Here is a 27,589-nt window from a genome sequence, read left to right on the forward strand (position 1 = left end):
AGTCAAGTATTCACATATTTGAAAAGCCTCAATTACATATTTTATCATATCAATTCTACCTCTTCATGCATATCTATTACATGAGTCCTGAATTCAATGGTCATGCCCTTGTTCCCCAGAAGATCTGAGCCTGAGGACCCTACTGCACAGCAAGCAAGGTGCTCAAAAGATAAATGACAGATAGTTTGTGGATGCTACCACCAACACAAAAGTTTAATGCATAAATAACGTGTTATCCTTAGAGATATATTTTTAGAAATAAACTGCTAAGGCATAAAAAATTTAGTATCAAAATGTGTCAGTTTTCACTCATTCATATTCCCAAGATTATTCATTTTGAAGAACTGAGAGCTGGAGTTTAGGAATGGGGGAGAGACATACCAATACACACATAAAAAACCCTACAGCATCCAACAACAGGCTGCTTCACTCCAGGGTCTGGGTCTACAGATGCAACAAAAAAGACAAAAGAGAATATAGCATCTTTTGCATTCAGAAGCATTGTAGAGACACCACCTATATCAACTCTCCCACCCACAGAGCTGTAAAGAAATCATTTCCATTCAGAGAAAGGAAAACATACACACAGAAGTAACAACATATCTCCAAAAACACCCAGTAAACAGTGGCAGAGCAGGACCATCCCCCACACACTCCTCTCAGCTCCTGCTGACAACCCAGAGCCCATACTGCTGTTTTTAGGGCTCCTCATCACTGACTCACACTAGCTGCACCTACAATAGCTCAGCTTTTCTCCTAAAGGTATCCCAAATGTTTCAGGTTGACTGCAGAGGAAATTAAGAGCTGAATTCTAATATGACCTCCACTTTACAATAAATTTAAAGCAAATGGCACAAGTTTGACCAAATTCTATTCTATCAGCTCAATCCAGTCAGGAGAAGATGAAAATTTTCCACTTATTCTTGAGAACTCTTCAACTCAACAAGGCCTCAAATTCAAGGGGCAGAGCAGATGAGACCTCACAGATACTTACACTGCAAAAGTCCCTTCCCTGTCTACAGGCTCTGACAAAATGAAGAATCCCACTGAACTGTGGTTAGGAAGCGTGTGTGATTTGGACTTCCCTGCTCTCCAGAAGAAGAGTGATCCTAGTTAATTTTACAGGAGCAATAACCATAGCACCCAACTTCCAGTACCTTCTACTTAAAATTTTCAAAGCAGAGCTATGAAATAAAGGACTTCATACATTCAGCACACCTAACTGTAGACAAATACTCAGAGGACTTAATTTTGACTAATTTTAGGCACTTTCATTTAACAGAAAAATAAAACTCCCACCTGTAATGGGAAATAAAATTCAGTGTGCATCTTTATCCCTAAGCCTTACCTCTATGAACAGCTGTTCAGTCTGTTGAGAATACTAACATTGTGCTTAATAATGTTCTAATAATCCTCTCAAGTTACAGTATTATCTACATGAATGAAGGAACTCAGTGAGGAAAAGAAAAGCTGACCTTCACAGAATTTATAGCAAGAAGTCTCTCTTCTACCTTTAGGCCAGTGATTTCTCATATGACTGATGAAGCTGTACTGCTAAAAAGGAGACTACTTTTACCAAAATTGTCTTAAAACACTGTCATTTCAACAAATCTCAGCTTCCCCGGAGGAATCCATGATGTGGTCTGTTTCCCTCTGTTTCCTCCTTCTCCTCATCTGTTTGTGCAGAAGTTGGATGGACTCAGTAAGACAAGGCTTTAACTGCTCTTCACTTGGGGATTTGTAATAGAAAGCAGAGGTGTAGGAATAAAGGATATATGAAGGTGAAGCTTTACAATTGCTTTTGCAATGAGATACTTGTTTCTACATCTCTGCTTTATCTACTGTGATTCCATGTTTTGAAGGTTGAAAAAAAAATTATGAATGTGAAAAAAAGTCACAAAAAGTCACAAATATCAGAGTTTCCTTTTTCCATGTATCTTTACAGCAGTTTGTTTGCAACCTTGTGCCATAACACAAAACCACAGAGGGAGAATTTAGGCCATGTACTCTTTCTTGGTAAAGCCCAAGAAAGTTACAGAATAAACCCAAATATGGCAGTTCAGCAATCCTCAGTGCCCCCCCCTTAACAGCTCTCGTTTAACAGCCAGTGGAGGAAACCACAAGTTCTGTCCTCAACAAACCAGGAGGTTCTGGGAGGTCCATTGGCTGGTGGGCAACTCCAAAACCAGAGGTATTTCACTAATGAAGAGCACAATCTTTGCAGGCACCAAAAGGACCCGCTAAGGATGGGCATGGTTACCTACCAGATACTGTATAATTCTCCTTTCAGTTGAATTGGTATCTGCTGTGCTGTTGCAAAATACCCTTAATTTATATTAACTAGCAAAAATATGCTCAAGAATGTATATGCACTGTCTCTCCATGTAATTAATCCCTGGACTAAAGCTGTTCCTTGGATCACCTCAAGGATAGAAAATCAGTGAGCTAGATTACAGGAAACAATCACTTATGGTACACTGGTGTTTAGAAAGAGACAGTGACACCCTGATGCCCCCAGACAGCATTTGAGCCCTCTAAAGCAGCAAATCACAGAAAGTTTTGAACTATGCTTTTCAAACATCAGGTGACACAAGCTCGTTCATTCTAGTGAAATGATACTGATCAGTCATAAAATGAATGGGACACAATCTTTCAAACATTCAAACAGCAATTAATTTATAAAGTAGCCATTTACTACAACCAATTAAGCAGAAATATTTTCTTCACATGTCAATTCTGACAAACTGGGGAAGGGAAAAATGGAACAAATTACTTTGCCAACCCACTCCAGTTAATTCTCATGTTGGTGGTTTCATTGATAGTTAAGCCTTTTTTATAAGGTTGTGTGCAGAACATCACTGAATTTTCCAGCCAACACACAAAGGGCTAACAGTAAATACGCATGAACTGGAAAGCGGCAAGCTCAGCCATTTGCAGGACTGAACCATCCAGATAGCTGCCTCTGCTACATGCGGCCAATACACCTGCGCTTCTCAGTTCAACTGGAACACGCTCAGCCAACAATTCATCTTTAGAAATGTCTGCACCTAAATTTCCGATCACAGAGAAACATGGCTCGAAGCAAAGCAGCCTTCGATGCCTTCAGAAGAAATTGCTTTCATCTCATTCCATTCCTAACCCTTTTGAAACCATTTTTCTGTCCTACTCCTAAGAGGACCTGCCACTCTGTTGTCATTACCAATCCCTGTTTATAAACCATCTCCTCCTCCACACTAGCTCCTCTGCTGAACCTATTTTTGGGTTTTATTATTGTCTTTATTCTATTTCAGAAATTTTATGGCTCATTTGTACAGCCCTTAGCATTTCAGAATGGGATAACTTCACAAGTAAAGTCTTACTAAAGCTATTTACACAAATCCTATGGACAGGACAAGGGCCTGTGTTTCTTGATCAACTTGTGTGGAAACTCAGCTGACGGGTTTGTCTCTCAGTCTCTTTCCCTCTTTTCTTGGAGGGACTCTAGACTAGGTTGTTAAGGCTAGAAAGCAGCAAGTCAGACACATATAATGCGAAAGAAGTATAATGGAATAAAAACAAAATGGACAAAAATTTAGCATTTAACAAGGGCTTTGGTTATAAGATACTTGGTTATAAACAAGTCCAAAGATTACAACTCAGCTCAAAGAAATGTATGCAGAATGCACTATTTTAATGGCTTTGCCTAGAGATGAAGGGTCCCTTCATTCTAGATTCTAGAAAGGTTATTGTTATTCTCTGTGTGTTCCCCAGACAACCCAGTCTTGCCCATTATTCTGGTTACAGTAGCCTGAGTGGCAAGATGATGCTTGCTAACCTCTCAGTGCCACACTGGAAAACAGCTTTAAGCACTGAACTTAGAGTCTTTTCAAACCTTAATGATTCTATTATTTGCCTATGAAAGCAGTTTTAACAAAGGCTTATGTGAAATGCAGAAGGGAAATCAAGAGCATGGCAGAACTCGTAACACCTTCATGATGAGAGACTTCCCTAAACTTGTGGGCACATCAAACTGAAAGCAAAGGTTTCAAGCCTGCCTGTATAGGTGTTTCATACTAAGAAGTTCACTGAAAAAGTAAAGAAAGAACAAAGCTGGTAATACATAACAGCTGTGTGATCCCTACCCAACTATTGACTCTAAGTCACCCCAAGAGAAACAGCTTCCCTCTTGGGAATGGCAGAAGTGTCACTATTTCACGCAGTCTTACATGAATAGACTGCATCAAAACATTTCCTATTAAGTTCACAATGTCTGTAATTCTTCTTAGTAATTCTCTCTTTTGCAATTCTCCTTCTGAGGGAGGGGAAGAGGGAAGATCTCTCTTTCAGCCGTCTCCAAGCAAGCTCCAGTCTTCAGTCCCAGACCATTACGGTGTTACATGAGTGTATATTGTGGTCTCTTCAACAGGGCAGCAAGGCTTAGTGCCTGCTTCCCTCGCCAAGGAAGAGAATGATGTTCACCACTATGGCACTGACCGGAGACGGTGCTTTTAATTGAAGTAGGAACTGCCTGATCTGCATCTTTGAGCAGGCCAACAAACAAAAACTGGCACTGAAATTCATCTGTAGGATGGGTTGTGAAAGGGTGACTCCAGTGCCAGTTTCATAGTAACCACCAGGAAAAAAGTTCCCCCAAAGGAAAAGAGGGAGTTCAATTTCCCTCCTTTTCTTGGCTTCCCTTTTATAGAATACAAATGAGCTTCCTGAAAAACAACAGGCCTTTTGATGAGGCAACAGTTTTCCTCCATGTTTTTGTTTGTTTGTTGAAAACACTTGGATTTCACAGGAAGCAGTAACAAATGCAACTGGGGATCAACTTAGTTAAAGAACCTTAAAAATCAACAGGACACACATCTCTTGCTTCAGACACTAAACTGGATTGTCTCACTGGCTCGAGCAAAACTGCTGAATTATTTCCCTAACAAAAGAAAGGCGCTTTTAGGTCCTATAATCTCATTTCAAATCCTTTTACCCACTCCCTTCTCTTTTTGGCCTTGAAATTGCAATCCTCTTTCAAGACTCATCTCGGGACTAATTGGTGCCAGCACTCCAGTTTCCCTCGCCATTTTTTTCCCCTCCCTACCGCATTGTTCAGGTGCCGAAAAGGACAGCAGGCCAGGGTTCAGTGCCCCTATAATGAGTCTGTTCCTACAGAGTAACTGCTAATAATTAGCAGGAAGCATTTTGTCTTTAAATTGCACAGCATGAGCAGCACGATTTCACAGAGCCAGAGAATTGCTTCACTGTTGCTCATGAAGCTCCCCAAGTTTGTGGGTGATGTGCAGGCTGGAGGGCAATGTGCACAGTGCCAAGCCTGGGCCAAGCCTCCCAGCCAGGCACGCAGGATGGTGCAGACAGTGCCAGCCCCTCCAGAGCTCCCCAGGGCAGGAAGGAGGGAAACGAGGAGCACCCTGCACACATTACCTGCAGCAGCTGCCAAGAAATGTGTCAAAGTGATGGGACTGAGATGGTGTGGTTAAAGGACAGTCTGTGTTTAAGAAACATTCCAGAATACAATTCCCTGAGGAATAACAAGCAAAGAGGAGATTTAAGAAAGCCTGCTACTTTTCAGCTCATGACTGTATTTGCAGGTAGTGCCAAAAAGGAACAATTACTTCTCTTACCGAGGGAATAGCAGGGTTGACCATTTTCCATTTTCTGACATTTTCTCAGACTTGGAAGCAAAATTAGTTTTTTTGTATTTGGAAACTTCAATCTAGGAAGTGCATTAAAACAAAACCATAAAAAAGCTGTTTCCAATGGATGTTCATTTCCAACAAACTTAAGGGTAACCTTGAGTTTTGATTCAGGCAAAATAAGCCAAAAGCTTCAGAAGTTTTCAAAGCTTCAGAAGTTTTCTTTGGTTTTTACATCACCAAGCGTACACACTAAGTTTTGACACTTTGATATTGTATAGTGCCTTCTACTGTCCTGAAGCTGAAGGGCAACACAAGAAACTCCATCTGAGATACACACTGCTTCTATCATGCCCCCCACCAGTGCTCTGGAGTTTAACCACAATTGGGACTAAATCCACACTCCTACTCACTACTGTCTTTAGACATCTGCAAGGACATACATTATGGAGACCGGATTAGCATCAAAAAAGGAAAATGATACAACTTGCTTCACTCTCCTGAAAGATGAACACTTCTTGTGGAGCACCAGTGAGAGACAAGCTGTCAGGTGTTAAGACTCCAGCAGAAGCCAGCACGTAAGACACTCAAGTCTCACTAGATTTAGGGAATCTACCATTACTGCAAAGAGGCAACACCAAAGATACATGTGTAGAAAGGAATGCTCAGCCAGCATCTCACTACCACTGGAGAAAAAAGCAGTCTATTACAGCAAGAACCTTCTAGAATGGTGCGGGTACATAACTGTTACACAGTAAGAACACGTCATTTATCTCCAGTCACAGAAATTGATAGCAAGTATGAGCACAGAGCTAAAACTACTGATGATTTTTCTTCGTTTGCACCATAGCTTGAGATCAGGTGGTATCTCAGTGGCTCAGTTAAGATGGTAGTAAGTTAAAGGTAATAAGTTAATTCTGCACATATTACTGTCCTTGGAATGCTAGGTTCTCCTGCCACACTAAAGCCATTCACAATGCAACACCTTGCTGAGGAATTCGTGTTATAGATCAGCTGGAATAAAGACATTTAAATTTTCCATTTCTTGAAAATGCAGTTTGAAAAGCGCTCAGGATCCATCACTTATTTCTGTTCGCCTTTGTGTCACAAATTTCAGACTAAGGGCTTTCCTCAGGTCATCCAACTCAGCTTTCTGCCAGCAGAAAACTCTTTCCTACAGTCAATTTTCTAGAATTTTATTGAGTCTGCTTTTCAGCACTCTACCAGATGGATTTCAGACAATTTCCTCTAAAAGACTAATTCAGTCTAATAAGTTGATTATTTGCACCTGGTCAGTGACCAAAGAAAGGTAAGCCAGGGTCTGTGTATTTGTCTCCTTCTCATGTACTATTAAAATGGGAAGTTTTCCATCCTAGTGTCAAAATCTGTTCACAACAGCAATACAACAGCAGCAGAGACAGCAGAGAGACAGAAATCAAGCAACTGTGTCTACAGAGCAATATTATTAACTTGTTTATGGCATCAAAGCAATCTCCCTTTTCTACACTGCAGCTTGAAACCTGGTAATCAGAAGACAGTAAGTGAAGACCAGTTCCTGTTGCCAGTCCCCTTGCCTCAGGTCAGAGTCCCTGGGTAGCGTTTGTCTGCTTCAGCGTGGTCCAAATGCCTGTGCCAGCCCAGGCTGCTGCACTGCTCCTGCATTAGAACATCAGGCTGGAAGATACAGCAGAATGCTGAGCTGTGCCATGCAAATGACCATTTCTCACCAAGCTTGTGAACACCAAGGAATCATGAAGTTGAGGTAAAGCATTTTTTTCCCCAAATATTGCTTCACCTGGCACTGGAATACTTTTCTATAGCATTTAAGTGACTTGAAAAAACAGGTTTGCAAGTCAAGAAACCTTTAAGGCAGATTTTTAGCACACACACCCACCAGATTATAACTGAGTCAATACTAAGCATGATGATGCCTCCATGCTCTTCTGGAGAGAAACTCTGTTTTGGGAGCCAGGTGTACCATAAATTTACTAGCACAGCACTGTGCCATCACAGTCAGATTATGGCTCAATGATGTGCTTTCTCTGGTAGCAATGCTTCAGGAAAGCCCCCATCCTTGACAAGCCCCAATATCTTAAAAAAACCCACAACAAATCACCAGGAACACGCTTACAGCACAACTACACAAGTGTCTTCACCAGCACAACTAAGAGGACAGTTTGCTACTGTACAAGGACAGCAAGAACATCTCAAAATGAGTTTGCAAAGAAAAAAAAAAGAAAACACACCAAAAACCCCGCAACAAACCTCCAAATCAAAGCCCAAAAGCAACCCTCTACTGAACAATCACATGATACTGCTCTGAGGGTCCTCAAGAGTCCAAAGAGCTTGTGAAAAGTTTCCTCTATCAGTCTGGGGGGGGGGGTTAACTGATCAGACAGCAACTGTTAGTAGGGCTTTTAACTACAGTGTCTGAGAGTGCCACCCACAGAGTGCCAGCTACTCTTCTAAGGCACATCTCATATCTCTTATATCCACTGCAGTGGACCAAGGATGGCAAATGGGCACAGAAATAGGCAAAAATTACCTTTTCGGTTTTTGGGGTTCTTTTGGGCTGTGCCACTCAACACAAACCAAAGTCCTACAGCTCTTATTCCATATAATTACAAACTATAGAGTTCATCAATACAAATTGCCCCATTTTCAATATACTTAATAACCAAAAGATCTACATCGCTTTAGCAATATAGCTGACTGTGGCTCTTAAACTATCATGGAATAAATGTGTCTGTATAAAGCCTTCTTTTTACATTATATTACACTTGCAAGTTGCAAAATAAAAGCTGGCTACTCCAGAAGCTTTGTTTGTTATTAATTCCCTTAAGTTTAGAAAATTATTTCATTCTAATTAATTGTTTTATTTATTTTTTTAATCTCATGAGAAAAAATGGTCGTCTTCATCTTTCATATGCAAAACAGCTAAAGAGAGAACAATTTTTTATATAGAGAAGGAACTCCAATTAATAGAGATCTTAAATACTTGGGGAGCTGCTATGAATTTTGCCATTGATCAGACAGCTGCCTGAAAAAAAAAAAAAACCGTCTTTTCAGGAAAGTTACATAATTAAAAATAACCCAATTCCTTTTTGTTTGTATATTTTTCTCCATCTGCTTATCCAGATTAAATATAAAAATTAATGAAACCCAAGTGATGTCAAATTTGCTAAATTTACATTTCTCTTTCATATACTTTTACTGGAACCTGCATCCTGCACTGCCATCAGTTATGATTTCCCAATGCTCCATGGACATTTGAAAGCATTGTTACATTTTTAATAACCCAACCTTCAGTATCTGCGCTACTATGCAATTCATTTTTCAAAATTCCATATATTCTGTCTTAAAAACCACCACCCTCACCACCATCACACTAGACTAAACCACAGAATTATACACACTTCTAAACACTGAAGGGGAAGTGTCAAAAAAAATCTGTTCTGAGCACCTTAGCTTTTCAAACTAACCTTAGGAAGTTCTCCACCAAGCCTGTAACCACTGTTTGAACAGAATTTCTTTTGGAAGGATATATAATGCAATTGTGATAAAAATAGTTACAGAATAAAAAGCAGTGAGAGGCGTAGAGCTCTGCAATATTTATATCACCCAGGCAGACAACACAGAGAAGCCATCAGTGAGGTTAAAAACTGCAGCACAGAGAACAACTGACAACAGCAGTCAGGTGTAAGGGGCCGTAAGAAACAAATGCAAAAACCCACAAGCTGTAAAAAATTGGACACTGACTACTACCTTTAAAAGTGGGCAGAATAATAAATTACAGTTATTCCACTTTTACAAATAAAGTCCATGTAGTCCTAATTCTAATACCAAAAATATGTCATACAAGCTAATGAAAGCAAAATTGAACAAGTGCACGCATGCTGCAGCAAGCCAAGAAAGAAATACATTTACAATTGTATTAGCAAGACCCACTGGCTGTGCTACCTCGGATGCTTTAAGAGCAAAGCAATAAAAAATTACCAGACATAACTGCACCATACATATGAGCTGACAGAGTGAGTATTGGCAATTAACAGGAGGGGACTGCCAACAAAGCAGAAATGAGTCGGGATGAAAAGAAAGGAAAGATCTTTTATAAAGCTCTGATCCACACTCATATCTGAGCCGGCCAATCTCTTCAGTCATTTGCCTTTCACAAAGGAATAAAGGATCTTAAAGCCTGGAGGTGGAAACCAGGCTCCCTTGTAAACCGATACACAGGTGTATGTGACAATCCAAACAACTTCACCCTACAGACAGAGCTGGGCTGCAGCCCTACCCATGCTCTCCCCTTCTTGTATCCCCAAGTTATTCATCAACAAAATGAACTTCCCTAACGTGTTTGCTGGTCAAACTGCCTGCACAAACCCACTTCAGACTAGTTGTCTCAAGCAATTCTCCTATCACTGTTCTCTGAGTATTTGCTCTTTAGTAATGAAAATAGGTCACCTGCCCTAAACCAGTACATTTTGTTTCTAAGTGCAAGAGAAAACAGCTATCCTGGCAGCCTGGCTGCCTTTTGACATAAAAAGTACACTGCAGCATATACACATACCTGTGCACTGAAACCCCCAGAGATTTGCACATTTATTACTAAAACCATATCCAGTCATAGGGAAAAAAGCCTCAGACACAAAAAGGGGAATCTTATCAAAAGTACAACAACATGAAAACCACCAAACTGGATGAAACCCACAGCCTGTTTAGTCCAGGGTTTCTACGACCTAATGCCAGAGATGAATTTTTCACAGAAAGTGGAAGAGCAACATAACATAGCACAGTAAACTTTGTGCTTGCTTCTACAGCCCACGTGGACTTGAACTATTGGAGACGTTGATTTAAACCTAAAAATCCCACAAGGACTAGTATCCTCTTCCAGATGCACTTGTACTAGCTGTGGACATAGCAATTAAATAAAATTCCACCTTTTGTGGGATTACCACTTAATCATTAGCCTCAACATTCTCCTGTGGTAGCCACTAAGTTCCACTTAGTAATTCACAGCCTGTCTAAGCATCCCATCCCCATTTAATAAACCAGTAGCAAAAGAAAAAAACACCCAAAAAACCAAGGAGGTTCACAATTCAGAAACAGGACAAATGCCACCAGTAAGGACCATGCGCATACAGACTGCTCTCAGGGACCCCTGGAATGGAAAGAAAGCCAACAAGAGTTTCTTGAAATCTATCTAAAAACATGGCCCCTAAATTCTCACTTGTTTTTTGCTGTACCAAAACTGCCTGACAGAACTATGGCGTTTCCAAAATAAAGTCAAAACATCTGTGAAAAAATACAGTACAGATAATCAAATATAACCTCCAGAGTTTCATCAGAGCTTTACTGAAACAGGACAAGTGCAAGAGCTGAGCACTTCTGTTTTGCAAAGGGGAAAGGGAACAACCATTTTATCAAGCCACTGTAGCTCTGGACAAACTGGAGATGTACCTCTCACCTTCCCTTCTTTTACTCCAGAACAGGTGAATGTGTGAGGAAAACAATCTGTGTTCCCAGCCACAGAGAACTTTGAGGAGAATGGAAATTTCTCTACTAAGGACCCTCCAACACCTCCAAAACCAGTTTTTATGTAAGTACTTTATTCTGATGAAACGAGCAGCTTGATTTTCCCAAGTAAAAATTCAAAACCCAAGTGAAAAGAAGTTTTTGTATTAAGAAGGACTCTATGCTTTTTGTTTCAAAAGTTCAGAGAAAGACATTTTAATACCATTTAAGCCCTTTCTGTTTTTATTCATCTGAACCCTGGAGGTTCCTGTGAAAGGAAACAACTCTAGCAAAACCTGCAAGTTTTATTCCTACAAAAGCCAGTTCCATCAAAATAGGAGGAATATCACTTTTACTTAGGATCATGGAGACGGCAGATTCACACACACTGAAAACTGGATACAATAGGAATCCAGGTGTCATGGTGATAGAGTTGTAAAAGCCAGAAAAAACACGGTCACAACCACGTGACATACAACCTGCATGTGACAACTCCAGCCTTGAGCTAAGGCTTTCTGACATCAGAAGTTAAGTCATAACTAATGATTACAAAAATCATGATTCAAGCATTCAAAAACTAACAAAAGAAATTATGCCAAAACGTACTTTCTTCAAACAAATTAATAAACCTGCCTTCTCCAGAAAGAATACTAAAGTATATAGAGATACTACACTACCACCATACAGCACCCTGTATATACACATCCCAGAAAAAGTGGTTTGGTCAATAAAGATTCAGAAAGACTAATCCACTAAAACTTGTTTCAAATGTTTCATCTGAACACACATAGATACTGAAGAAATAGGACATCTGTGCTTTATAAAAAATAATTCACAGAAAGACTGACTGATACTTCGAGAAAAACTGGGTCTAATACACAGGCAGGGATTATGGATATACCCAATACAGGTATGAAATGAAACTGCACTTTCTTTTAACTCTGTGTATAAGATGATTGGAAATACTATTGGGGCAAGCCTGGCTTAGTACATGGGTGACCCTTATAACCAGGAGATGAGGGAATCAGAGGATTTTGTTCAGAACAAACACCAGCTGGTCCGTGAAGTCCAAAGGTAAGTCTACCTTCCTCTGAAGTTCAAGGTCTTCCCAGCTGACCCAGAGCCCTGGCTGAGCATCCACCATCTAGCTCAGTTTTTTACCTCTGCTGGATAACACAAGGCCAGATGGGCCACCTCAATCACCTGGACACCACCTTGCTAGGACTCTCTACAGTCATGCTGTGAGCAGCAGTGAAATGTGTCCCTCTTAATGCTCTGCTTCCCACTAACACCATGCAGAGAAGAAGAGGAAATGGTTCTCACTGGCCATGCTCATCTCCTGGGACATTTCTCTGTGGACAACCAGGACTTTTATGGTACATCAGTCACCTTCTGTTACGACCTGGGAAGAAGACGGGTCACCTGCAATCAGCTCCTACAGCTCCTGGACTCAAGTCGACTATCCCAAGTCTGCCTGGCCTCTTCTCCTAGCCAAGGCCTTTGAACCTGTGTGCAAAACTGACATTCTCAAAGAAAGTTTACATACGGAACAAATTGGTTACACCAATACTGGGAGTTTTGCATAAACTACAACAGCTGCCTCACATTTTAAACATGTTCTCTATTGCCTAAAATATATTAAAATGCTAGGTGAGATGATGAAAGGTCCACACAGGTTTTTGTTTAAGAGGGAGCTGCAATTCTTCAAAAAAGTCAATGCCCCTTACTTTAAGTTTAAACAAATATTAAATAAACAATAAAGAGTTAAACTGTAGAATGCCTTAAAATCATAACCGAGTAAAGCCATCCCTTACCTACTGCTTGAAAGATTCTCAAGTTATCTTAATATTTTTTACTCATAGTTTATCACTGCTAGCATAACATTAGAAACTGTTGTATGAACACCAGTCTTAAAATAGAGCTACAAGTAGCGTGACTTTCCCTGTCAATTTTTCTTTATACAAGCACCAAAGGAAAGGAAAGTCCAATAACTAATACAGAAGTGAAGAAAATCTAAAAGAAAAAGCAAGAGCATGATTAAAATGAAATTTAAAAATTTACCTGGAGTTATGGAAATACAAAAAAACTCTTCTTAATCCAACAGCAGTAAGATGTGACACACTATGATACCATTTGTGGCTTCCCAAGTTTCACAGGTCTGTTTTCAAATGCAGAAGTCAGATGATTTCCATGGCTGTAAAATTACATGACTAACAAACACGATGCTTGTGTCGACCACCATTCATTGCACAAACACTCCCTCCTGAGTCTTAATTTTCAACTACTAGAACTTCAGTGAACTGTTACTGAACACTGCACAGGCTTCCCCATCCACACAGCTGCTGCAGCTGTCACAGTGATGCAATGGCTATTAATGGCATGAGGGTGGGAGATTGGCTCACACTGCCCAGGGACCACAGACAATGTGTCCCTCACACCCTCTGCTTTCTGCTACACCACGTAGCTCATGCACTGGGCAACCCTGCCCTACCTGCACCAGCACATGCTCTGGGGACAGCAAGGAAGAGGGATGAGGAGCTGCAGAAGAACAAAGTCTCAGAAGCACAGCACCCACATGCTTCAAGCTTCTGCAGGCAGCAACTCACAGCTCTATCAATGAGGCCACTCTAAAAATTTTCATACAGAAACACCCAGGGCTACAGAGGGTTTTACAAACAAAGTAACAAAAATTTCAAAACACATCCCTAGACTTTCTTTTTCCCATGAACTGAGTGGAAATATCTATGGTACCATTCCAAGTTATCTTTGGAATAAGGCTATATTTATCCACAGAAAGCACAGAGGAGGGGAAAAAGAGCCTAAGAAGCCAAGTAACTGGAAAGACGGTTCAACAAATGGAACTATGAAAAATAACAACACAAAGCAAGGAGCTGGTGTTTGCCTGGCATCTAGAGAAACATGACAGACTAAGGACCCTGCTTCACAGTATTTTACCAAAAGTCTACACACATGCAAACAGAAAAAGGCTCAACCAAATCTTCATGTATTTGGCCAATGGAAAACTTGACATTTCTTCTAATTTGGGGGTATGAATGAGAAAGAATTGAAAATATTTCAGCTGAGAAGGCTCAGAAGCATTCACTGATTTCAAGAGGAATGAAGATGTGATTAGAGGGTTATTTGTATCTCTACCAGCCATTCCTGCGTGAAACTACTGTGTTAGAGAGATCACATTCAGACTTTCTGCTTTTCTTTTTCTGTCCAGGATCTGTGGCCACCTTTTCCAATTTATCTTTCTTCCTTTCACATCCTTCATACCACAAGGTGGGAAAAAAAAAAAAGGGCAAGAAGAAAAAAAGTGCCTTTTAAAAGGTAAGAAGAGTTGATCTGTTTTGTTTCCTGAAACTCTGTTCAGTGGGATCACAAAACTCTAATGGTTAGAGAACTGATAAGAATATGTTAGAAACCAAGTCCTGGACTGGCAAATCCTCAAATATTTATGCACTTACCAGTGCATTCACTCAAGCAAAAGTTCTCTTTGCTATTCATACCTGACACTGAACTAAACAAGTATTATCTAACTTGCCAGAAAACAGAAAAAAAGCAGCATAATCCCAAAGTATAGATGCTCTCCAAATTAAGGCATGTGATGGTGCTTTAAAAGAACCTGTGTTCTCTGTGATCTCACAAACTACAAAACTACAGAAACAGCAAACCAAAAATTCCCTGAAGACTCCACCTTAACACCACACCAAGAGAAGAAAACTCATTCTGACTCTGCAGAGGAAGTAAAATGGTTAGATCATTCTTGACAAAGCGATTGCAATATGCACAGAAATTAGTATTAGACTGCCCTATGATCAGCTTCATTTCCTATCAAAAGCAGAAACAATAACACAGAATTAAAATCCATGTTTCCAGACTGCCAAGGACAACCATGTATTTTCTACATTCCTTCTTGCAGTGAGACACCCTGCGGAGTCTTTCAGTGAATGGGAAAAGGTTGTTTCACCAGCTTCCCCAAACGGCCACAGATATTTCTGATCTCAACTTATAAAGTGTACAGATAGGAAGGGTGCTTACAATTTGTCCAATATGATAACTTACAACTTCAGTGCAGGTTTAGCTTCAATAAACAACATGAAAGGCAGAAGCTGTGACAGTAAAATCAAAACCTGCAAATATTTGAAGGAGTTGTTCCAGCGGTTTCCTCAGCAGCTGATCTGTAACAGCCGCCCTCTCTAGAGAGGATATGAGAACACATGTCCATTTCACATCCCTGGAACAGCTTCCAAGTTCCCCATCCTGAGGGAGCTGTATCCAAACTGCATCCCGACAGCACGTGGCAGTCCTGACACGACTGCTGGAGGTGCTGCTGCAGCAGTGCACAGCGACCTGGGGGTGTTGGTGCAGCGAGGGCCCTGCACAGGCACTGCCTGGGAGCTCCCACTGCAGGGCTGCACTGCACTTGGGAGGGCCTGTACTGGTGAGATGAAAGCAGAAAGCCAGGACTGAGTGGTAACACTGTGTGCTTTCAGTCTTAAAATAGACAAATGCAAATGTAAGCATGCCCAGGCCACCTCTCCTGCCATTTACAACAGGGGTCACAGTGATGGCCACCACTTTCTCAGAGTGATTTGTGAAACTTGGGTTTTCAGGAACAAAGCTTTAGCCACCATGTTTCACAAATCTTTCACTGTGTCTCTATGAATAAATTTCAGAAATTAGACAAGAGTTCATAATTACAAAGTCGCCCTTTTTAATGTCAACCTTGGGATAAAGAATATTTTTATCAGAAAGAGGTATCAAAAGACAAGTCAATGGAGAAGTGAAGGAGCTCATGGCCTTTTTTGGGAATCCAATGGTAGCAAAAGGAAATGTCATAAAGAGACACTAAATTCAGTACAACAGAAGCCACTGCAAATTTTTCAAATCCCAGACTAGCAATGTTTCATAAAACATGTGGTCACTCATGGACCTGGAGGCTCTCTGTGATCCACTGGCCTACCTCTGTAACCCACACTTCAACAAGGGAAGCAGAATGGAAAACCAGATGACAAAGCCACGCACACTCAAATGAAATACTGTTCTGGGAATTGAATCCACACAAGCAGCAGAGGTGGTTTTTTGCTGACTCCTTGCAGGGCCTGTTTCTCCTCCATCACCAAGGCTGCAGCACTGTCTGGGAGCCCGGCAGCACAGCGAGGTGGCTCAGCAGCATCTGCTCCACAACCACCAGCAGATGCCACATACAGCGAATGGAATCTACACTACAACCACCAAAACTGTTCTGCAGGTTAGTTTTTGCTACACAGTCTCCTGTTAGCTTGAGCCCTGCAAGGCTCAAATCCTCTCTACAGAGGGCAGCCTGGCTGAACTGCAGTGATGGAGGCCAGAAGATGTATTTTTCTGACAGAAGTGCTATGATGTGCACAGGTGGACTCCAGGTCCAAAGCCAAGCACAAATCTAGTTCAGGTCTGTCTGGGGCCTCAATCCCTGCTGAAGCAGAACCAAGCTCACCCAAGGAGCTGTTCCAACGGGAAGGAGCAAACCAACAAGGAACCCAACAAAGCCTTTATGAACAGGCAGTCTGGGGCAGCTCAAGAAAGAAACATCTCTTTAGTTTCTATCTTGGTCATGTCAGCAATTTCAACAGTTACAGGACAGATCTGTCAACATTTGACACTGCTCTAACAAACTACAATTAGCAAAACACACTGAAAAAATGAAAAGCCATGAAATAATTATCCACACATCTATAAAGCCAATATTCCTGGGTATATAGTCACCCAAATTTTCAAGTATTTTTATTACTCTGTGAAAATAATAATTTCTGTTATTTTAGATTACATTTCCGGATAGTTTTCAGCAGGAGAAAGAGAAATACAATTGAGAAATAGCCCCATGTAATCTACGCAGAGAAAAATCCATTTCAAGATCTCCTCCAAGCACTACTAGAAGAGAAAATCCCCCCCCCACTTTTTTGAGTCAGAAAACTGGAAATAAAAAAAATAGATGAAGTATCAGGGCACTGACTTGTACAGTTACTTAACCAAGTTTGTGTCTATAAATACATTTCAAAGTTGCTATTGCCAAAACAACTGTAAAATTTAAAAAGGAACACGTTAGTCTAACACCCATTTTTCCACACCAGACAGACTCCTTCCTTTGTAATGATGTGCATCACTGTTAGTTTGCTCCTGAAATTCATCATGACATGCGTCATGACATATGCTTCAATTAGAAGAACCAGATTAAAACCCAACGGGTTTTTTTTGTTATGAGTATTGTTTTTGAAGAATACACATCCAAATTATTCAAAATTAAATAATTCACCTTGTCATATTCATCTCTTCTTACAGCTTACATATAATCTTTGCCCTGAATTGAACCAGCACTTCAGACAACTGCAGTCTGAAGTTCCTTCTTATGTAAAAACACAGCAATGTTGCCTTTTCCCCCAAAATGTCTTCTATATACATGGAACCCAATGCAGTCCAAATACTGTTGCTTGAGTCATTTTTATCTCAAATGATACTGGTGTTACACTGACTCAGACACCTAAATGTGTGGGTTCACATCATGAAACTCCTTCATAAAAGGTCCACCCCTGTCATGTTTATGCAGGATGCTCTACAGAAGTCATGAAACTAAATTATCTGATGAAATTAAGTCTGCTCAGAAAAGGAGAATTTGTGTGTTCAGTGATCATCTTGTCTGGGATATTTTTACAATGCATTCCTCCACTCTGTGCTCGATTCAACCCTAACTGCTTATGCAGATACTAAACAGAACACGTGATTCATTTGTGCATCTTTATTCTTTTAAAATATCTGATAAAGACAAGGAATAGGTCAATTTTCCCCTGTGGAATCACACCAACTGACCCTTATAAACCTTGTAATTCCTCCAATGAATCCCATTCCTAGAGACAGGAATAATATTGGCAAATTATCTAGTTCCAGATATATTTCATTAATATCAAGTGACATAGCTTCTCTTAGTTGTGGACTTCCATTACATGAGATAGACAGACAGCAAAACCTCTGCCACCCAAGGATTTTTTCTAAATGTATTGTCTTCACCATAAGAAAAATCTCCCTTCAAATTTGTTACCATGATGATGTATTGCTCTGGAGATCTGACTATGCTGGAGTGGATTTACATTTTCTACCCTTACTGAAGCCTTTGTTCACATGAGAAAGCAATCACTTACATATGGGATTACTGTTTTTTTCCAAATGCACAGGAAATGTTCAACTCGTTGAGAATCTATTGGAAATATATTCAGAAAATTACCATGTAACTGCCAATCCAGAATTAATTCAAAAGTCACTGATCGCCTAAACCAGCTTTACATTGATGTTTCACTAGTCATTAGCAGCCAAATGAATAAATATTTTAGAATACTATGCAGAGATTAAGTTTTATTTAATAGTGGAAATGCTGAAAGATAGCCAACTAAGAGTAACAGTGAGACCACAATTTCTTCATATAAAACCTGGCCTCCACTTGGTCTTTATTTGCAAAGCATTTGCTCCTGCAACCACACAAGCTCTTTGTCTTATGATGCAGTCATTACAAGGAAGACTCCAAAGCACTTGGCAGCACAAGCAGTGTAGCAGCAGCTTGGACATCCCATGGGTTTCAATGAGAAAAAGTTTCCTTTTCAGTTTTGGGACTTGCTTGTTGGTGTTTTGCTAGACCCCTCCTTCTCCCTTGCTCAGCTACTCTGGGCAGTGGCGAAAGCAGGTAGTGATCCAAACCCCTTTCTTAAATCCCATACTGTCTGGCACCTGCCAGTACACCTCTCTTCTCACGCTCATGAAAACAGGCTATGAGGTTCTGGACACCCACCCCATTGGAAGAGGGCAGCGTAACTTCTGCCCAAGGTCTGTGACTGTGCAGGCATCCTTTGTCACACACAGCAAGGACAGAGCAGCAGCAGGCACAAGGCTGTGCAGAATGAGGATGGGGAGCAGTGGGCACGTGACTGTGCAGGACACAGGGTTGCTACCCCACTGTGCGCTCCCTGACACCCAAACAGGGTGTCTCTAAGGGCTCATCCCTGCAAGGATTGCCCACAGAAGTGCTGCTGCATTGCTTCCTTCAGCCTAGCCTATAAGAGCTGTCTATGTCATTGCTCCTGCCAGCAACATCTGTCACCAAATTGCACAGCAGTTCTGGCAAATCCAGCCCATTGAGTCAACAGTCACTTCAGCCATAAAACAAGGGGAGATCCTCTGGCTTTCAACTGCATGTATATGCTGGATTTTTTTGTTTGGGGGGATTAGAAGGGATCAAAATCCCTCCATTTCTATGTCAGATGTGCATTACACTTCTACTCAATAGGAGAATTTATCAATAAATCTGTATGAGCATAATTAAAATACTCTTTAAAAGGCAGCAGTAACAATAAAGCAAGGGCCAGGAAACATGCTTTGCTCAAATGCACAAATTACAGTTTTAATCCATTATCTAAATTTTTTATCTGTCCTTCTGCAGAGCACAGTAGTGGGGGGTCCTTCCACAGGTGCGACTAGAGACAGTGTTTCCCCAGCACCCCATGGGACACCAGGACAGCCGGGCTGCACCATCACCCCTGGTTTCCAGGGGAACATCCAGGGGACCAGGGGAATCCCCGGCCATCGGGGGGATCCCTGCGACACAAGAGCGGGCACTGGGTCCCCATTCCCAGCGCCGTGCCGGGACCACCATTACCACGGCAACGGCGCGGCCAAGCCCCGCGGCCCCGTGACGCGGCAGCGCCAGCCAGGCCCACGCGTTGCCGGGGAGATGCCCCGTCACCATGGCGACCATCACGCTGCCCTCCCTGGCTGCCGGCCTCAACACTAACGCGGAAAAATAATAAAAACCACCACAGCCGCCACGAGAGCCGTCGGCGTCACCGCTCCATCCCTGCTGCTGCGGGCCCTGCTGCGGCTGGCTCATCGCACCTTCCCCATCCTGAGGGAGGTGAGCCAGCACGGGCCATAAGCGGCATTCCTGGCCCTTAGTAGCTTCCAAGAGAAAGCCGTTCTGCCAATGCTCAGCGCCTGCCTTCCTGCTTTCTGGATGGCAGCCATAGATGATGTCTCTTTGCTAACGCTGGTCATTAGTGAAGGCCAGATGAAAAAATGCAAAACAAATAGAAAAACCCCACTTCATGCCTGTTTCGCTGAAGCATAGGAGAAAATCCAGGCTAACCCTAAGGGCCACCACTGGCACCCATCACCACCAAGGGCTGGTCAAGCCACCCGGCCACTGGCTTACCTGGTGGACATCTCATGGCTGCACAGGCAACATTGGCCCTGCAGCTCTCCCAGGAAAAGAATGAGCCCATCTCCTCTAAGTGAGTGAGGGAACTGTGCCTTCACCAAATGGGATAAGTGGGCTCTTCAGAATTCTCCATCTGCTTATCTGCATTTTAATTTCAGGCGTTCCTCTGCCAAGCAGCTAGGGAAGGAAGCCTGCAAGCTCTGCTGGGGAACTCGCTGGTGCCAGCAGGGGCATGGGCAGGTAAAAGGTGTCCTGGACACACTAAACAAGACCAGGCCACCGCCGGTGCTCCTGGGATTTCTGCACTAGCACATTCCAAACTGCATTGCTTAATTACATTTAACGTCTTACCCAAGAATCATACACAACACTGCAGGAAAACATTCAGAGTTGTAAAATGCATCTAGTTCTTACCTTTGATATGCCTGAGGAGATGTGGGAGGTGTATTGAACACATGCGAATATGGGTGATAGGGTGTCTTTTTCAAAGCCTGAATAAGATTTTGTCTATATTCTGGGTCTATACACCACAAGGACCCCTTTCCAATACTCTGCAAAGAGAAAAGAATTAAAAAAAAAAAATCAAATATTTGATCTGATGGCACAGCCTTATTTATTTAGTAGTTTTTGTCGGGAAAAGCAGTGAGTTTGGGTTTTTTGTCTGACAGAAGTGAACATAATTTGCTTGCCAGAGATTATTGCTCCATTAATAATGTTTTACGACTGTATGATTTAAATCACAATTCTGAGGGGGGGGAAAAAGTAAGAATGAATGTTTGGTTGCTCTTTTCCCCCCCTCTCTCGTTACTAGTTAATATGATTTAATAATATCTGGCAATTTTCCCATCACCGCATATTGGAAAAATAAGAAGCTACAGTTAACCGTTAAACAGAAACTTTGAAGAAAAGTGCCTTGTTTTTGGAAGTGGTTTTCTTTTCCTTTTGCTGTTATACAAACAGAAACAAGGCTAAAAAGAAGGGGGTTAAACATCCTAGCAACTGTTTTAAAAATAAAACGACTTAATCCTCCAACCCACATGACATCAATGCCATTATACTACAAGAGGAAATTAATCATCTTTTCTCCCCAGAGGGGAAAAAAATACCCAAAACCCCCAAAACAAACCAACCAACCAAAACAAAAAAAAGAGCCCACAGTACAATCAGAGTATAACCATTTAAGGGTGTTGTGAAATTGTGATCAGCTAAAACAACAGTTACTGTAATTACCCTTTCTGGACACATGGAACAACACAAGCGGTCAATCTGTAAGGCAAAGATTACACTAAAATTCAGTGTTTATTCTGCAGTTACAAGCAGTGCAATTTCATTGTCTCAATCCCATCAGAGATCAGGCTGACAATATTTTGGATTGGTCTGTGTGAGTTCTCAAACAAACATGAAAACTTTGCCTCAGCTTCACTATGAAAGCATATGGAATGATAGTTCAGGAGCAGTCTTGCTCTGCTTGAACATCCATAAAAACAAACACCAATCTTAACTGTTGACTGAACTCCAATGGCAGGCTTTCAAGACATGGTAAGATTTTTTGGTAAATGTTGATGTTTTCTGGAACCGGTGAGGGAGGCTGTATTACTGCCTCTAGCTGCTTTTCAACCCAGGACCATCCCTTTTCTCTGCTTCAACTTTTATCAGTGAAACAAAGCTCTCAGTCAACATGTTAAAGAACAAGCACGCACAGACACACACAGGAGTCACATCAGAAGAGGGACATTATTTTCTTAAACCATACAGAAGACCAAAACCAGACACTTGTTTCCTTTCAAAAAACTTATTATTTTTGCCCTACCACCTTCTAAGTGCTCCTCTGCCTCATGGACAGCTTTAGGATACACAGTGCAACATGCAAAGTGCTTACAGAGAGTAAATCTGCACTAAATTCTCCTCCCCAAAAACAAATGAAAAAGCAAAGTCTTCCCCGATGTCACTGGATGGCTGTGTGTGCATCTAGAAAGTGCCCAGCACCACGTGAGACTTGTCTTGAAAGAAAAGGAGAGCAGCTAGCACAACCCACAGGAGCTGTGACAGTCTTCTGTCAGAAAGAAGCACGGCTGCTGGTGGACACGAAGAAGAAACTATTTTCTGCAAGCTGCTCTGGTAGAACAGGAGCATGGAGTCAAGACTCTTCAGGGTGGCTTCCAGGGTTCAAGCCCATCTGTCCTTTTACCTCCCAAAGGTGCCCTACAGGAAGCCACAGAAGAGTCTAAGGGGAGACATACTCCAGCACGTGAACTGAAGCAAGGCCCTGATATGGCCAAAAAGCCCAAGACTCAAGGGGCCAGAGAGAGAGCAAGCAAGACTCTTCAGCTCTCATCTCAGCTGCTAGAGCCAACGACTGAAAGATCCAGTGCTGGTGTCAGTTGTGGAAACTGCACCACATATCTCAAACCAGTTTGCAAAAAGGAGGTTGTTACACTCAGCCCTCTTAGATATGGGACAATGAGCCAGAGACATGATACGCCAAGTAAGTGATTTTTAGGCAAAGGACAGATTCAAAAATAGAATCCAAACCTGCCAAATTCCACTTCCACGCTCTTATCCAAGACCCAGACTAAGAACATAAAATTTCCTTTTAAGCAAGCAATGAGCAAAACTAGGAACATTTTTCAGGAGAAAACCTTTGCTGGATTCCTTACTTCTTACAGCATGGGATAAGCTTATAAAAAAGCCACACTTAAATACCATCTACCTTATTTGTACTTACTGGAACACAACATATTGTTTTCAAACGTCTCTGTTTTTTCATTTACTTCCAAGACAGACTTTTCATCTACCTGGAAGAGATTTCTCCCCATCAGTTAGTTTAAGCTGAGTGCCTTACAATATGAAGTCACTACTTAAGAGTAACTTCAAAACCTTTCATTACTGCTAAGATGAATTTGTTTGGCTTGCCTATATTGTTGCAAAAGCCAAAAATAATCTCACTGAAAAACAGGAACTCTCACAAAAAATATTGAGAAGTACACTCCTTGTTAAAAAAAAAAAAAACCACTGGGAAGGCAGATTTGCTATATTTTCACTGCAACTGAGCTGACTTATCATTTACCAGCAAAAACAAACGTAATTTAAGGCAAAGATCGCCAACTTTGCGAAGTTCTCTTTTAAGACAGTTATTTTTGTTTTTCCACAATCACGTAACAGAGCATGAATAAAAAGGAAAACTGAAGTGACATCTGGTTAAGAAACCTTCTTGACTGTCAGGAGGTGTGAAGAGCTTTGTTAACTGTCTGTTCAGATGTGTCATTAGTCTTCCTATAAACTGAGCAATCACGGGAAAGGAAATCATTGGAGCTCAGACCCATCGGTTAGTGATTAATTTCCATCTTATGACACTTGGCGTGCTGCTCCTCCAAGCCAAAAGTCAATAGTGACTCCAATCAAAAACCAGCAAGGAAGGGTAAAAAAAAAAAAAAAATCCCTGGATTACATTTGTCTCCCAGGCAACAAGTGACTGAGGACTGGATAACAGCCCCCTGATCATCTCAGCACTTGGAGTGCTTTCAGACCTCCCGACATGCCGCCTTCTCCCAGGGCCAGGCACAGCCACTTCCCTCCTGCCAACCACAGCTTACAGCTTCTGCACTGATTCCTGGTTAAGGTGATTAAAAAATGGGGAATGTCACTACAAGTCCTCTTCATGTAGTCCAAGAATAAACTACAGTTGAGGGTAAACTATTTCAGAGGTGCTAACGGAGAGAGAGAGAAACATACAGAGTTACCCCATGAAAGTTTATGACTGAATACTTTATTTGAAAAAAAAAAAAATCCTGAATATCTTTTATATTGAGAAATTGCTACTCCTTTTTATGTCACTTAATATATGTGCAGATTGTGCCACAATATTGTGTACTAACTCCCAATTTATTAAAAAATTTGCTCTCTCATGCCTCAAATACACAATTCTGATTCTCTCCCAGCCACTAAAGCCAGTGCATTGCCATGAAAAGGTACATGATACACTCAATGTTCAGTTATTTTTTCTTCCAATGGACTGCATGTAAAAGTTTAAAATACTACTTTACACAACCTATTAGTATCTAAACAAAAATGCTTGGTCATTTTTTAGAAGAATTGAAAAAAGATTAAAATTTTAAAATAATTAAAATGCTGCTTGTCAGCTCTTTCAGTTATTATAGCTGGGAGTTAATAGCATTATCCACCAGTAAAACTCCTCATTATAAAGATTTTGCCTGCATATACCCTGCAACTAACTACCTGGCCTCACACATTAGCTATTGTCTGCCCAAAGCTCAATTAAAAGAATTGTGTGTTGAGCTCTTTCCAAGACCAGTGGCTGGAAAAAGATGCACAACCCATTGTATTGGGTTTGCGTGGCCAGATTTTGGTACTGTGGAGGCTATGTCCATCTATATAAAAATTTCAGGTAATGTTTATTTGGAGAATTTTATTCCCTGGTTATTTTAGCACAGACCTGAAAGGTGTTAGGAATACAACCTTTTTCACAGAGTTGCTCTTTTCTGCCATACAAACAAGTCTGGCCAAAACAAAGCTTTGGGAAGAGAGAGGATACAGAAACCACAAAACATGGGCTCAGGGAGATGTTGGCATTTCCAAATTTCCCCTTCTGAAGCTCTGGTAACATGCTCACTTCGAATCTGCACCAGGGAGGAGCAGCGCCAGGCATCCACAGCTCTCACGGCAGCATCAGCACCGAGATGGTCCCCAAGGGAACAGAACCCTAAGGGAAATCTGCCAAAAGGGAGATTTTTTCCTCCCTGATGTCTTGCATGTGCCTGGCCCTTCTTCCACAAAACCATTTCAGTCATTTTCCTCAAAGAAAACTGTTTTTCTCACACAATTTGATGTAATTTACACTCATTAAGCTGGCACACATGAAAAGTGTGACAAGCATCCACAGAGCTGTGGCAAAGCAGGGGATGGATGTGGGGAGCCAGGGAAGGGAACGGGAGCTCTCCCCTTCTGCAGCAGGAGCCCTGGTGACATCCTGATGCACCTCTTGAAACAGCACACTGAAAAACGAAAATTAGGACTCTAGCTGGACACAAAGCAGCTTGTAAGACAAATGGCAAAACCAGTATGACATAGAGCAGGGGTACAGGGGAGAGCTGGGGTGAGCCGGGCAGCAAGGCTGGCAGACAGCCCTGAGGGAAAAGCCAGGCTGTGCATGGGAAACCAGAGACACCAAGATGCTGGGCACCAACACAATACACCCACGAGTGACTCCACAGCTCCACTCAGGCACCTAAGCTGTGACAGCAGCCTGAGAATTTTAAAACGGCTGAGTTAAGGACCTTGCTCCCAAACAGCTGCCCACTGAATAGATATGTATTTTACTTCTCCACTATCAAATCAGAAGGGGATGAGTGGCCATGGCTAGGCTTTTCTGAACCAAAATGTTCAGCAATATGAATCAGGCAGCTACACAGACTGAAAGGGTGCAGATGTACACCATCTGAGAGATATGTCACATTGGCTTCAGTAACCACAAAAGCAAAGAGAAAAAGCAAAAATTTCATATTACTCAAAAAGGGGCATTTCCAACTAACATCTGCAGCCCCAAGCTATCAAATACCGAAATCACGTCACTGTGACATCCGTCCCTGCCTGACTAGGTGTAGGTTGCTGCAGTCATTAACACAGGACCTGTGAATATCATTAAGGACACCTTCAGTGATGAGGAACCTTTCGTTGCCAGTAATTCACCATCAAAAGGTTTTCTCTTGTGGATGAAACCTACTGCTGTTACAACAGGTGACCTCTTTAAAAGTAATAGTGGAGACATTACTGGCTATTAAAAGTTCTTACTTTAAAGAAATATTTATCCTGAGCTCATTGTGTCCAGTTGCGCTGCAACAGCATGCTTGAAGCAAACCTTTCGCATAGATTTGCCACCAAGCTTATCCATGGGAAAGCACGGAAGTGTTTCTATAGGATCAAAAGAACTGTATGATAGAACTATCCATGTCACCACGGAATTTAAAACAACCATTTGAGTAACTACATCCAGGACCAGAATCTGAAAAAGAAACTGTTTTACACCAGAAGCACATTTCTTAACTTCTATGTCTGCACCACATCTAATGTAGCAGCGCAAAGCCATCAGCCACCTCCTCACAGACACTGCTGACACTGTTGACTGCTCACACCTGTGCAGGAAGCCTCTGAGGGTGGTGAGAGCACACTCAAGGCTGTCAGGCAGCAAGGACCTGCACAAGCACCCAAGAGAACAAGGCATGATGGAAGAGTCTACCCACAGAAGGAGCAGGGTATTTCACTCACCACCTGACACTGCAGTCACGCAGAAGACAGAGCAATTCTGGAAACCTTGACTAAAACAAGTTTCTGGTTGGCTCCCAAGAACAGCAAACTAACATCAGGAATTCCTCCCAAATACAAATTCCCCTTTTCTTGCCCTATGAAAAAATGTACTTAACAAGAAAAGTGAGGTATTTTCATGAGGAAATGGAGAAGCAGAAGGAAGGCAAGTAAAATACTTTCCAAGTTGTACCTTATGACACCCTGTCTTCAACTCTGAAATGCAGCGAGAGGAACACAATAATCACTCCAAAATCCACCTCAGGAGAGAATGACTTGCTTAAATAACTTTCTTGTACTAAGCAAAGAAACCTGCCAAGTAACTTCAAAGCCATCCCACAATACAACATAGATTACACATCCTTCACTAAATACACCTCTACTCTTGAAGGTTTCAAGTGTTTGTGCTGGCACTATGGGAAAAAAGCGGCTCATGACTGCAAAATTCACCAAGAGTAGAAGACGCAAGCCTGTTGTGACCACTGATGCGGTGTTGAATCAGCACTACGACAGCAAGGGCAGGGATGTTTTTCAATATCCAAGGAGAGAGAACCTGTGCAACCAGGAACACTGCTCAAAGGCCAGCTCTATGCCATTCACTTGCAGACAGCGATGACAAGAAAAATATGCCTTACTCTTTTTGGTTCAACTACCCATCTCTCATTTTAGTATCATGCTCCTCCAAATGAAGGGTATCACTGCTAAAATAGAACTAACTCAGAACTGTAGCTCCTTCATTCACATGAGGCAGAATTAGCATACTAGTATCAAAACTTGGAAAATATATTACATAACGAATTTTAAACTATTTGTCTGGCAAGTGCTCGGAAGATTTAAGATTAGATGCCAGAGTTGGTCTGCTGGTTTGTTTAAAACTCTATTG

General features: G+C 41.6%; 1 protein-coding gene across 9 annotated transcripts in view; it reads right to left on the reverse strand.

Annotated features, from left to right (window-relative positions):
- The window catches only part of FOXN3 (forkhead box N3), a 173,600-nt gene that overhangs the window by 86,206 nt on the left and 59,805 nt on the right, over window positions 1–27,589 (reverse strand). For all 9 annotated transcript variants that reach the window (XM_042048345.1, XM_042048347.1, XM_042048346.1 and 6 more), the window contains exon 3: window positions 20,803–20,939. In XM_042048345.1, the coding sequence (XP_041904279.1) occupies window positions 20,803–20,939 (137 nt within the window). The remainder of the gene's footprint in view (window positions 1–20,802; window positions 20,940–27,589) is intronic.

The sequence above is a fragment of the Corvus kubaryi genome, unplaced genomic scaffold (genome assembly GCF_017639235.1).
Source record: "Corvus kubaryi isolate FWS band 111438036 unplaced genomic scaffold, C.kubaryi_AGA036_p1.0 66, whole genome shotgun sequence".
Lineage (NCBI taxonomy): Eukaryota > Metazoa > Chordata > Aves > Passeriformes > Corvidae > Corvus > Corvus kubaryi.